The 14,044-nt window shown below is 41.7% G+C and overlaps 1 protein-coding gene across 5 annotated transcripts in view; it reads right to left on the minus strand.

The window, feature by feature from the left end:
- Positions 1 to 442: 442 nt before the first annotated feature.
- The window catches only part of PRDM15 (PR/SET domain 15), a 34,582-nt gene continuing 20,980 nt past the window's right edge, over positions 443 to 14,044 (minus strand). For 3 of the 5 annotated variants that reach the window (XM_057373973.1, XM_057373971.1, XM_057373976.1), the window contains 11 exons: positions 13,508 to 13,639; positions 12,986 to 13,120; positions 10,293 to 10,456; positions 9,768 to 9,847; positions 9,065 to 9,184; positions 8,235 to 8,366; positions 7,652 to 7,735; positions 7,290 to 7,465; positions 6,076 to 6,156; positions 5,521 to 5,733; positions 443 to 5,088 (listed from right to left, as the gene is read on the minus strand). In XM_057373973.1, coding sequence (XP_057229956.1) covers positions 4,609 to 5,088; positions 5,521 to 5,733; positions 6,076 to 6,156; positions 7,290 to 7,465; positions 7,652 to 7,735; positions 8,235 to 8,366; positions 9,065 to 9,184; positions 9,768 to 9,847; positions 10,293 to 10,456; positions 12,986 to 13,120; positions 13,508 to 13,639 — 1,797 coding nt within the window. In that variant the 3' untranslated portion in view covers positions 443 to 4,608. The remainder of the gene's footprint in view (positions 5,089 to 5,520; positions 5,734 to 6,075; positions 6,157 to 7,289; positions 7,466 to 7,651; positions 7,736 to 8,234; positions 8,367 to 9,064; positions 9,185 to 9,767; positions 9,848 to 10,292; positions 10,457 to 12,985; positions 13,121 to 13,507; positions 13,640 to 14,044) is intronic. The other 2 variants (XM_057373974.1, XM_057373975.1) reach the window with 2 other exon arrangements.

The raw sequence follows: 14,044 nt of genomic DNA on the forward strand, positions 1-14,044 counted from the left end.
TAACTWATCTCAGAGATTCAGGCCATTGGCTGCATGTCTGTCTCCAGAACTGCTTTTTCAAGGAGAGCTTTGCTGTGCATCGTGATGTGGATAAGCATCGTATTCTTCRTATTCTTCTCCCTTTACACCAGATCAGACCAACACAGCCACCATGAGAAGCCCAGAAATACAAGGGTTAAAGGGTTTCCAACAGCTATTCCCAAATCAGTAATAAATATCAGGCCAAAAGGGATCAGGAGTGACATTATTATTCCGGTAAACAGTACCAAGGAAATTTCATTCCTGACCAGAAATTCACAACGGTATTTATAGTTTGTGTATGACTGTTGCTTGGATGGGTGGCATTTATTCCATTCCTGGTTTTCCAGGTGGGAAATGGAGACATCTCTGTGTATGCAGAACAAATCACTGACAAACTGGCTGAGAATTTAGTTTAGGCTCTTAACTTCAAACAGTCTCTGGAACAATAGAGTACAGAAATGTGGCTGGTTAGACTGGCAGGAGACTGGCTGGTGGGTTTCTGCAAAAATGCTCACTTTTCATAGTGACAGAGTTTAAAAAAATTAGTTTTAGAGAGCATAATAACACTTGATACAGTCAATTCTCCTGAGAGAACTCAGCACAGAAACCATGAAAGATTCAATCTCTCCTGCTTTCTGTTATTACCCAGTAACAAGCTACAATATAAATATTTTAGAACACTACCCTTCTGTAATTTGGGATGTACAAAGTTCCAGGAGATGAGGGTTAATCTTACTGCTTTTGGGGCAAGTCTGCGAGATTTGAAGAAAAAAAAGAAGTTTGATACCTTAATTAAGGAACAGAAAAGAATAACACTGGCAGAGAAAAGGGTTCTGTACCTCGATGCTCCTTTACTTCAGAGCCCGTGTGCCACAGACAGCATTCAATTAAATAATAGCCTTAGCAATAAACAATGACAATACACAGAACACCACACAACATCACTCCTTTGGCTCAAAGTAATTCCAGTTTGTGACTGAACAGTTGCTAGGCAAAACCTCCAACACGTGGCTGAAAACAGTGAAACCTTSGCATCCTACAGCTGAAAAGGCAGGGAACAAACTGGCAGAGGAAAATTCGATTGCACATCCCTTACGTAGTAGTTTTATTTCCTGTGCAGTTTGAAAACAGCATCMGTACAACTTTGGTATTCACCTGGAAAAGGCTTAGCTGGGAGAGCAGTCGCTGCTTGTCCAAGGAAAGCTCTGAAAAGGCAGCAATTTCCAACATCTCCAAACAAATGGATTTGAAACAAAAGCAAACAGAATAATTTGTTCTGATTTTTTTTTTTTCTTTTCACGGTGCAGCACACCCAAGATACAGCTGTTTTCTCATAGAGATATTAGTAACAGTAGTAATAACAAAATCATGCTGGGAATTATGAGGTACCACAGCAAGGGTTGTGGTGAAAAGACACGATCCTGACTGAGGGCAATGGGGAAATCAGTTTTTAGAGAGCTTTCTATTGCCTAACCAAAGCCCTTCCAGTGGTTATATTTCCCCGTCCTGAATATTATTTAAGGTAATTTTTACAGTAAGAACAACCACCCACTGGAACAACCTCCCCAGAGATGTCTCACTGGAGTTTTTAAAGATGAGATTGGACAGGATGTTGGTTAATGATGATTTTATGATTCCATCATCTCACCTATGCTCTCTTTCCCCAAAAAATGGCTGGACCAATTAATCTTCTGAGGTGCTGCCCAGCCTGGGCTGTTCTGTGAATTTGGGGATACTGAGAAATTGAAGARGGACATTTCTTCGTGACCACCAACATGCAAGCACTCAGTGCAGGATCATTCCTTCTAAAATCAGTCGGAATCAACCGCTGCCAGGAAGGCAAGATCCTATTGTCTGGATGGGATATGGGAGGGATGCCAGACCCCAAAAGAGTACTGAAAACCAGGGGTCACATCAGGATAAAGATTTTGTGAAGCCACAAAGGTGTCCAATGGTGGATTTCTTCTGAGTGCAATTCTTATCAAACAATTATGGGTTAAAATGCTGCAGGTTTTTTCATGAGGCAGCACAAATGCTCCTGTCAGGAGTATCAACACAGAGCAGATGGACTCTGCCAAGGCAAAAAGCCTCTTCCTCCCCAGTAAAAAGCTTCATCACCATTTACATGTATCTCAACAAAACTTCTATCTTGTAGAAATTCTATATTTACCATAACAACTCAACCTAGGAGCTGTCCATTTGCTTTCCTTCCCTTTTTTCCTCCCCTCTCTCCAAAGTACCCTGCCAAAATATAACGTGCCTTTGCCAATCAGGCACCAAACATGGGGAAAGAAGTTTCAAGTACATGAACAATATATTTCATAAATAAAACCTGGCTTCCTCTTGCCCAGTGGGTTTGGTGTGAAASAAAAACGTTTGTGGACAGGACAGCTGAGGAGAAACTGAACTAGCTCAAGCCAGTGGGAAATAATCCAGGAACTGTACTCAGGCTAATGAGAGGCTAAAAAATTACAGAATCTCATGGCGTTTGTGTGAAAAGTACCTAAGGAAGGCAAAAGTGAGCAGAGAATGAAAAATTCTCTTCCCCACACCCATTAAAATGTACATTTTCTTTCTGATATGCATCCTTGTCCCATCAAATACTGGTCCCTCCCATGAAGATATTTTATAGACCTGTTGACATATAAATAAAAGTAGTTCTGCTCCTTTGACACACAGAATCTGTCACCAGAAACCCCTTTCCTATCCATGCCCTGCAGCTTTACACAAAGCCTGGCATAGGAAACCTCTGGACACAGCCATGGCACCAAGAAAACCAGTGGAGATTAATTTTAATATCCAGGCATTTATACTTTGAGAGAACGTGTTGCAAAGATTATAAGGCATCCTTTAGGGGTTATGTTATAGAATCTTTCAAAGCTGAGGTCATTCCTACTCATATTTCTGCTAAACATAGAACTCTTTCATAAATACGATAGGCACAGACAGGATTTCTACAACCACCAATCCATCCTCACTGTCCGACACAGCAGCAGCTTTATCCTCAGGGAAACAAAACCCTTCAGCTTTATCCTCAGGGAAAAAAACCTTTCAGCTTTATCCTCAGGGAAAAAAAACCTTTCAGCAGAGTTCTGTGGCTCAGCCTGCTGCCCCAGAGGACCTTCAGCCACAGCTGGTTTTGCCCTTCAGGATTCCAAGCAACATTATTATATATATATATATAAATATGTATGCATATATATATATTTAGTTTATTCCTTTTTGCTATCAGCTCATTTTTCCCTGTGGGAATGAAATCATCTTCTTGACATGCAAAAGTTCAGACTGCACATCCATGGATGGAGAATGGAATGAAGGCGTGCTGTCAGCAAAGATGTGTTTGACCCAACCCACTATTTGCATCCCCATGCAAACCTCGCTCCTGATACACTGGGGCACACTGACTCCATGTGGCAGGACACAGAATATGCTCCAGACATTTCTTTCCCCTGCATTTCACACAACCTCGTGTGCACCTGCGAACTTTGGAACAAAGTTTTGGAAACAGAAGGAAAAGAATCCCTGCGTTATTCCCTTGAGAAAGGGCAACGTGGGGACGAAAAAAGTTAATGAATTGTGTTGGTAACAGTGTTTTTCACACAAATACTCAYCAGGAACACACAGTAAAGTACAAAGGCTATATATATATATATGTATATGTATATATATATAAAAAGAATGCTTTCTCAAATGTTTATTACACGATGAAATAAGTCTAATTGAAAAAAAATTTACATCCTGAACTTCATCAAAGGGGACTGATTGCTCTTCAGGCCTATTAGCTAAAAGCAAGATTGAAAGAGCAGGGCTGAAAAATTACATAAAATTGTRTCACATTCTTTTTTCAGTTTGCAATTGGTTTGATTGAAACTTGACCAGAAGACCACAAAAGTTTGCTYCAGCATTAGACAGCTCTCTGGCTCAAGGAGCACTAACACTGTGTGATGGGTACAGGGGTTTTYCCATGACTAAAATGGAAATAACTGGTAATATTTTTTTCCACACCACACTCATGCCCACCCCAAAACCCCAAATTCCACCTACTTTACTGATGTTGTTCAATACAAGACCTAAAGAAGATAAGAAACAAAGACAATTCTTGTTTTGCCCATCTGTGTCTCCACATTTCAGTCTCTACCAGCTGACCACAATTCCACCCACTGCGAACAAGGTCTTCAGACGTCATTTCCACACTTGGAAAGCAGCGACATGGTATGGCTGAAAGGGTTTTTCTACATCACAAGTGCTGTAAAATTTAGGATTTCCCCACTTTGGTTAAGGTGTGTGATGAAGCACCTGTCAAATCTCAAYCTTACCGCACAACTGCAAGGGGATGTTAAATTTGTGGTGAGATTTTTTTTTTCTTTGTAATTTTTTTAAAACAGCACAAGGTCTGGAGATAGCGTGAGAATCTCAGACCAGGGGCGTTGCAGGGCGATGTGCCAATTTCAGCTTAAATTTCATTGTATAAACATTTTCCCATCTCTGTTTGGTATCCAGCAAACAATCCTATTAGAAATTTTCCAAAGGTTTGTGTGTTTTTTTGTCTCTGAGTAGTGTCCACGCCAGCACTTTCCCAAGTATAAATTAGTAGCTGTACATCTGCTGCTGCTGCTGCTCTGTCTGAACCGGCTGCTGGCCYGGCTGCTGCGGCGTGGCCGGCGCCGGGGGCTGCAGGACATCAGTCTGAGGCACTGACCTCCAGCTCAGGGGGTGCTGCTCTGTCATCTGGTTGCCCAGTGGAGCAATGGAGTTCACCAGGGTGGTCAGGTTTATAAAATGAGCCACGGACTGCGGGTTGGGCGCCTCGGGCTGCGGCGGGAGCTGAATGTCACTCTGGCGGTTGTGCAGCATGGCCGAGCCGCTGACGGTGTCGAAGGTGACGGTCAGGATGGAGTTGTCCAGCTGCAGCTGGCGCTCCGGGGCGCTCAGGTGGCCCACGGCCACGGGCTGGAGGTTGGTGAACTGGGTGCCAGCYGCTGTGGTGATGGGGGTGACGGTGATGTTGGTGAGCCCCACGGAGCTGGAGGGAGCGGTGACGTTTGGGTCACCGAGGGTCACCACCACCTGAGCAGAGACACAAAGGAAYCTGAGCCTCGTGGCTTCACATTGACCACCAAATATCAAATAGCTCTGGCTGACAAAAAGTCACACACAGATGGGAACGTAGGAAACTTGGAATGGAACAACTTCCACACACAGAAATAATGGGAGGGATATGTAAAATTCAGGACAAACAGCCAAATTAACTTATCACAACTTCAGCCAGTTAGTCATATCTGGCAAACAAGTTGATGCTAACACCAGAGGAAATGAAAACAAACATGAGGAGCTTATTGGTCCAACTTGTGGTTTTTGAAACTCTCTGTTCATCTTTGTATTACCACAATTTATCCAACCAGCTCCAAATGTTCCAATCACTCTTTTATGTTTTTTTAATCCATAAGAAGTGTTATCTCCTTAAGYAATGCCACCCATCACCCTCCTCCTGCAGCTCACCTGCTGGATGCTCTGTACAGCTGAATTTGTYTCATCTCCAACATTCCCTGTGAATTCACCTTCCTTCTCTGTGTATTCACTGAAGGCAGGGTCCTCAGGCACTTGAGCTTCCTCCTCCTCCCCTGACTTTTGTTTTCGTTTCTGGCCACGTTTAGGAGCTTTYACGTGCTGCTTCCCTTCTGGTAATTCACCCTGTTCCAAGGCCAATTCCGGCTGGAGTAACACATTTCCAAAGAAAACACCAAGTTCTTTTGCTTAGTGAGGCTCCAWGTAAGAGACAATCACCTGAAGCCCATTTACTGTCAATTCTCAAGCGAAGGAACCAACTTTAGCAAAATCCTGACTCCAGGGATTGMGACCTCACCCTGTAATTACATKTTGCCAGCACCCCTGTTATACAACYRAGCAGATCAGCAGCTTGTGGCTGCTTGGACATGTTCCACTGGGGCTGAGTCCCTAAAAAAGAACATTCCTCACCCATCAGCCCACGCCCAGCTGTGCTATGTACCAAAAAAGTGATGTCCCACCTCACCCTCCAGCAGGCCTGGAGCTTACCTGAACAATYCCAATTGAAGAGGCATCAATGGTCGTTGTCTCTGGCAGAGGATCTAAGTCATCAATCCTCACTGAAAGAATCTGTGCATAAAGAGGTGTCAACTGGGAACTGCAGCAGTGCAAAGGACTCAACACAGCATTTCCCTAATAAACCCTGTCACCATGCAAAAATGATATAATCTAACATTTTACACCTAGCATTTAATATTGGGGGTTAACTGTGGCTTTTTAAAAATAACCTTTTGGCATATAGTCTTTTCCTTTTTGCTAAAATACAGCAAAATTTAAACACAATAAAACAAGTCCACTTTCATATGCCAGACAGAACACAACTCACTGGGAAATGATGAATTATATAGAAAACAACATGTTGGGAAAAAGAAGTACTATGTTAGCATTTCAATTTATAAACCTATCAGCAGTGTCCTACTTCATTATTTTCAAATGAATCTACACATCTCAGCTCATCAAATAGAGACAAACTACCCTCCAGATTTCAGATATGTAGSTGCATTTTAAATTCCCAAATCGATAAACAAAGCATTTTGTTGACTTCCTTCACAGTCATCATGATAAAACAGCAAAGCAATGCTAGTGATAAATTGATGTTTAAAAAATAGGAAAAGCCTCAAAGGGAACAGACAAGCCTCAGTCAAACCTAAACAAGAAATGCTGAGGAGAAACACAATAGCTATTCAGGAATTTAGAACACAGAAAAAGCCCCGTTGGGGTCAGACAAAAAATCCCTCTAATCCAGATTCTCTCCACTCAGCATTCATCTTTAATACTGAGAATAATTTTGTGTCATCAGCAGATGCTGCCACCACCTCTCTATTCACTTCTTTCAGATCATTTCTGAATACAGAGAGCACAATGGGGAAAAAAGAATCCATTATACTCACTAATGGATGGAGACAAAACATGAAAAAACATATATTTAAGCTGAGGCAGAAAAGGAAAAGAGATTTAAATAATCAGAAGAACTTAATTTTTTGTATCTGACGATCAGATATATTTACTACTAAAACATCACACAGTGAAATGGCTGATTCAGTTAAGTCCATGTTTCTTAAAATTCTTAAAATTGGCCCAAAGAAGCAGAAAAAAAAACTGAGAAAAAAAGTAATTTCTTTCATGTCACTGAAGGCCATAAACATTCTTAAAAARAAAWTWAAAAARAAAAGTTCCACAATCCACCAGCCAAACTCACTCACCTCTGGGTGTTTACGCCTCATGTGTCGACTCATGGAYGCCCTGGTAGAAACCTTTGTCCCACACAGCTGACAGCTCTGGGCTTCCACCTTGTCATGGGTGAGCTGGATGTGYTTCTGCAGCATGTAATCAGTGACATACTTCTTATCACACACTGAACATGTCCACTGTTTTCCTACTGGTGGCAGAAGGAAGGAAGGAAAMCCAATGGATGAGCATGGCATTCCCAACGCCTCAACGAGAGGAACAATTTATGTTTGATAACAGGATGGGAAACACTAATTCCAAGACTGGCCAGTCTGAAGCAAAATCAAGGAACAAAACTAAGATATTGCTGCTGGGTACTGCTTTTTAGAGGGTTTACCTGTATGAATCAGCTTGTGAGTCTCCATTGTATTTCTCTCACTGAACGTCTTGCCACAGAGCTCACACATGAAATCTTTGATTCCTGCATGAAAAGCAYATTTGGYACCTGTGAAAGCAGCCTAAAGGTATCTGGGACAATTCTGAGTTTTGTATTAATAATATTAAAAAAAAAATTAAGTTTCACAGATAAAAAACTAGGAGAAGCTCAGCTTCACCAGCTATTTTTATCTAAGCCATTCCACTATATCCAGCAGAAAATAAATCCAAGAGAAACTCACGTGGGAGGTGAAATTTTGGTTTGGGAAATAAACAGCTGAAGACTAACTTAAAAAAACCCCAACACTCTAGATCTACCCTAGACCAAGAACCTAAAAAAAGTAAAACTTGAAACCAATGAAACTGCATTTATTTGTAGAACAAGTGGTCCTGGCTGAGGACAGGACAAAATCTCACTTCTCAAACATAAGAATATGTGTATTTTAATACCTTTCCTCATACTCTCTGACTATTCTAGGTAAGAATTCTCAGAGGAGGCATTTAACTGATTCAGGGCAGCTTTTGTCCATCTTCGGAGTCCTCACCTGTGTGCCTTTTGTAATGCTTCAGCATGTTGACTTTCTGAGCAAATTTTCGGTGACATTCCTTGCACTCGTATTCTTTAATCCCTTTGTGAAGCTTCATGTGGTGACGAAGGGCATGTTTTGTCTTCATTCCTGTGAGACAGAAGGTACAGAACACTTGGGCCATCACTCCCACCTTCAGGGGAGAACTCAGGTCCATCACATTGTTAACCAACAGCTCTACTTTACATTTGCTGTGAGTCCACAGTTGCATGTTTTTAATTGTTTTTAATGTAGCAATGCACATTATTGTTATTATTTTAATTCCAGAAAGAAGCTCTGGCAAAATCTATGTGACCACTGATGAAGAAGCAAAACAGCAGGGACAAGCAAGGACAAAGCATCATTAAAGGTGTCAGATTTAACTGCTGCCTTCCACTAAAATACCAGCTCGGATTTGTTCAAGTCATAACATGAGCAATTAAAAAAGTCAAAGCTGCTTTGACTCTTAAAGCTCTTACAGAGAGAAATTACTCTATTTCTTAAGCCTGTGAACAGCCCAGAATTAAGAAAATCAACTTRCATTCACTTTTGTGCTGCAAATCAGGCATTCCTCTACCTGACAGAAGCAAATGCTACTAAAATCAGTGTTGTCCTACAGGCCATGAAACCAAATTGTACAAAATTAGGGTTGCTCATGTAACCATGAGGCTCCTCATTAATAGTTTCTCCCTCTCAAAAATGCAGGATTTGCAGCTCTCCCAATACTTTCAGCATGGAGGTTGTTTTAATTCAGATATTCACCTGCTACTCAGTATCACAATGAATGGAAAACAAGGCATCAGACATACCTTTGCCACATTCTGCACACAAGTATTCTCGGATATTATCATGGACTCGCATATGTTCTTTTAACATGTCTTTTCTAGCAAATGATTTGCCACATTGCTCACAAGCATGACTTTTTACACCTTGAAAATAAATTTAAAAGACAACGTAAACAAAATAAAAATGTTAATGAGTAATGTGCATCTCCTAAAAATCGATTAAAGTGGTGAATTAGAGGGCAACAGCCCACCTGAGTTGACAACCACACCTTTCATGCATATTGTAGCCCAAACAAAATTAGAAGACTTTGAAGAGAGAGAAAAGCTGGCTTTTTGTGTGAGAAAATAAGAGATAAAGCCTGAGGTAGGAAAAGACTGAATAGCATGAAATAGTAATGAGCTGTTAAAAATGATTTTGCAATAGCAGGTTTCAGCCTGTGTAATGGTRAGAAGGTGGCATGAATAAGAATTTGGGGAAGAACAGAATACAGAATTTGGTGAATCCTGCAACATATTAACTAGGAATTTGGACTGTGTGTCCAAATCAAATCKTCATTAATATTACCTGCTTTAGAAAACTGATATAGTCTAAAAGAAGAAATTTAATATTTATCTTATGTAACTTAGAGTGAAAATCYTCTAGCCAAAGAAAAACCAAAATGCAGACACTGGCAACAGAAATTTCTCTTTAGCATTTGATAATAATAAAGAAACACAACATTTTTACCTGTATGTATAAGCTTATGTCTTTCCAGATTTCCTATACTATTAAAAATCCTCCCACAGATTTCACAAGGATGGATGTATCTGAAACCAAAGAGAACAAAAACTATGATTCTTTTCTTGAGGCAGAGGCGACTCTCAGGCATCATCTCTGTCAGTAAATGTATTTTATTTGCTAATACTAATTCCTACAAAAGTTCCTTCAAGCTTCTAAACTTTTTCTAAATGAGCCTTAAGTAACCTGTAAGTTGACTGCAATCTTACAGCAGTCTGGCATTGCTATACACTCAAAGATTTTAAATATATTTATAAAAATCATTGATTTATACTTTGCAAAGCCCCAAACTGGAGGGCTGCTGACTCCTCAATCTGTGTGAAATCAAGCACCAGCGACACGCGTTTCAARCTTTTAATAATTTTAACCCCCATCACACAGTTCTTTTAGTACAGCCAAATTCTCTAAAAGCAAAATTCTCCAGAATCACTAGAACTCCAAAAAGACAGCTCTCTTTGAGGGAACAAGCCTTACTTCTGCACGTTGGGGTCGGGCAGATTCTCCCTGTGGATGACCATGTGCGCGTGGTACGTGGCCTTCAAGGCGAAGCGCCGGTTGCAGATGCTGCAGCCATAACCCTTCTCCTTGTGCACGTCCATGATGTGCTTCAGGTACTCCTTYCCTCTGCCAAAGGTCAGCTGGGGAATGAACCAATAGTGAATGGAAGGGGGAAAAAACTCCCTGGGGCATGGCAATGACTGGGTAATGCAYGGCCGGGATCTCTGAGCAGATATAAACATCCCCTTCATTGCTAAAATATCCTGGATGGAAAATCTGTGAGAGCTGGATTTAGGCCTGAACCTCTCTGACCATTACAAGCACGCTGCTCCAGGACATCAATTCCCTCTTTAGAAAACCAGCTGGAGATGGTGTCTCACTTCTTCACTGCACAAAAGGKGATCTCAGTTTGTGCACTGAAGAACAGCCTTGAGGAGAGACACTTTTAACTTCCACCAGCTCACCTGGAGTACTGTGAGCAGCTTTGGTCACCAGAATACAAGGAAGATATTAAGAGTGTCCAAATGAGGGCTACAGAGATGGTGAAAAGTCTGGAGGGGAGGCCACATGAAGWGCAGCTGAGTGCACCTGGTCTGCTCAGCCTGGAGAAGGGGAGACCTCATTGCAGTCACAGCTTCCTTGTGAGGGGAAGAGGATGGGCAGGCACTGATCTCTGCTCTGTGTGACAGTGACAGGAGCCGAGGGAATGGCCTGAAGCTGTGTCAGGTTTAGGTTGGATATTAGAACAAGTTTCTCACCCAGAGGGTGGCTAGGCACTGAACAGGCTCCCCAGGGAGCGATGACAGCTCCAAGGCTGACAGAGCTCAAGAAGCCTTTGAACAATGCTCTCAGGAACAGGGTGTCATTCTTGGGGATGGTGCTGGGCCAGGAGCTGGACATAATGAACCTTGAGGATCCCTTTCAACTCAATATTCTGTGATAACAAGGACATCAGATATGGAAAAAAAGTCTTCTGGGCTCTAGGGGCATGGTGAGCTSCTGCCTGCACAGTCAGCTTTGGCAGCAGCTCCAGGAGGGTGGGAATTCCCATGCACTGCTGGGCAGTGACTCTGGCTCAGCTCCTGGAAGTGCTGCACTGCTGAGCTCCAGATCTGCACATCCAGAGGTGCTGCAGAAGATCCATATGAGCTCCAGCACACCCATATGAGCTCCCGCACACCCATATGAGCTCCAGCACACCCATATGAGCTCCAGCACACCCATATGAGCTCCAGCACACCCATATGAGCTCCAGCACACCCCTATGGGCTTCACCAGATCTATATGGGCTCCAGCAGATCCATATGGGCTCCAGCACACCCATATGGGCTCCAGCACACCCATATGGGCTCCAGCCTGTCAGGGGGAAGTGCCATATTGACATCACCTTTTGCTACAATTCTGGAACTAGTCAGGGTATGACAGCACTGCACAGCTTGGTGAAGACATACTTTGGGATCAGAAAAAAAACATAGATTTTTTAAGAGCTCAGAAGAGAGATTTCTCTAAGATTCATCTGTATTTRTTTTCCTTTCAGCTTTTTTCCCCAAGTCCTCACATCAAATCCTATTTCCCACAGTGGTGCCCTTACACAACTGTTTACTTTACAAACACCTGCAAAAGCACTAAAAAAAAACCCCAGCTTCCAAAAATAGCTTTCTGATTTGAATGGCCCACCTGCCCTCACTTGGAAGCTCACAGTTTTATATAGTTTATGTACCTGTGAAGTGTCAGGCAGGAAAATCAGCACAATGAAAGCAAGCACATGATCAACTGCTGTGACACCACACCTTCTTACATTTACTGACATAAGCTTAAAATCAGTTTGCTTTTAAAAACAGCTCCCAGATAAGAACAGAAACCTGAAACATTACCTCCAGGTCTCAAAATGAAAATAAAGAACCTTCACCACATTAAGTGTGGACTGTGAAATAAGCTCAGATTTCCAGGGTCAAGTCAGTGGCTTAGCAACCAAAAATCCCCTGTCCCTGTGCCAGTTTTGCTGTTCTCACTGACTGGTTTTGCATCCTTCCTGCCTCAGCACAGTGTGCTCACCCAAAAGCCCTCAAGAACCCTGTTATTTCTTTGCRAAGTGGCAAAAGCCATGCAGTGAGAGGTTTAAAAAGTCTTCYTCTCTCAGCTGACAACTGAGTAGATTGTGTTCCAGCAGCACTTCCAACACCATCCTGTCAGTAATGGAGCAGGGCTAGAATAAGCAGTCACACTGGGCACAAGCAGCAGTCTTACTTCTTCAAACTGGATATTTACTAGAGGACCTTCTGACCTCATAAAAACTCATCAGTTTGTGGACAGAATCAATCAGAAATGCTGTAACCATGTTAAGCTGCACATAATTCAAGGACAGCCMAAGATGTGAGTGCTCCTATATTGATCCCCCTTCCAGTTTTGCTTGTTCCCTTCCACACAGGAAAGTGAATGTATCTGTACTTCCCTTTTCAAGTGTTTAACATCCCTCTTACTGGACAACACCTCAATTCTAAAGTAATAGCCTCAACTTCACAGCTTAGAGGCAAAAACCACTGCAGACCTATGGGCTGGCCTTCCCTTTGAGAAACCCTACTGTTATTTAAAATTCTGAATGATTTAYAGACACCTCCACTCCCTCCCCCATCCCCAAAACAAGTTAATTTGAAAGTATTTAAAGCTACCTGGCACCTTTTGCAGCTATACTTGTGAGGCTCAGAATCTGCACTTTCATCAGAGTTGTCRTCATTTTCCTCTGATGAGATTCCAATTTTACCAATGAACTCTTCCCTCTGGTGATCATCCATTAGGGCTATGTCCTGGGTAGAGTGGGAAAGAATATTTTGTTTTAATAGATAWAATTTCTTCAAAAGGTAATCCATAGTCACCTTTTGATGCCATGCAAACTGCTTTGCTTTAACAACTACTGTAATATTATTCATTTGAATTCAAAACAGTTTCTCCGGCAATGATCACACAAGGAATAACTATTTATTCAAATGACTAATATTAATTTTTTGCATATAATAAGAACTTTAATGTAAAGACATTCAGCTGGTACAATATTACATCTATAAAAGSAYCTTTATGAGCACCACTGAGTGATAWAATTCCCTTTTAATTTAATTCCTTATAATTCAGTGTTGTCAAAACAATCTGCCTTTTCTAATAATTCATTAGAAATTCATTAGGTATTAACACAATACCTTAAAATGGACATGAATATGATCTCTCAACACATCCACCCTGAAAAATTTGCGTCCACAGATCTCACACGTGTATTTCTTGTCTCCATGTGTTAAAAGGTGTTTGTTCATATTGCTTCTACATGAAAATACCTAAAAGGAAAAGAGAAGGGAAGAAGGATTTTTGGATCATGACCAGCAGGGTACAGTTCTTTGCAACTTATCCAATGGAGAGCACAGAACACATTTACTGTCTTTTTTATTCATTCTGGCCAGAAACATGAGCAGCAGCTCCTGTGAGCCAGCCAGCAGGCTGCCTCAGAAACTGCTGGCATGGCAAAATCCAGGGGCACAGCTCCAAGGAACTGACTGAAACTGGCCATTCATCAGAGGTGGAATTCCAAAAAAAGCTGCAGCAGAATTATACAGGGCAGACCTTGAAATATTTAGACAGTGTCTTTTGACTCATGGATTTTCCATCTATTTCTAAAAAGATATAACCACAAAATCTACCTTGACTGATAGGAAACACATCCAAAGCATCAAAACCAGAGGTCT

The sequence above is a fragment of the Malurus melanocephalus genome, unplaced genomic scaffold (genome assembly GCF_030028575.1).
Source record: "Malurus melanocephalus ecotype Western Australia unplaced genomic scaffold, MMel_1.1 scaffold_212, whole genome shotgun sequence".
Lineage (NCBI taxonomy): Eukaryota > Metazoa > Chordata > Aves > Passeriformes > Maluridae > Malurus > Malurus melanocephalus.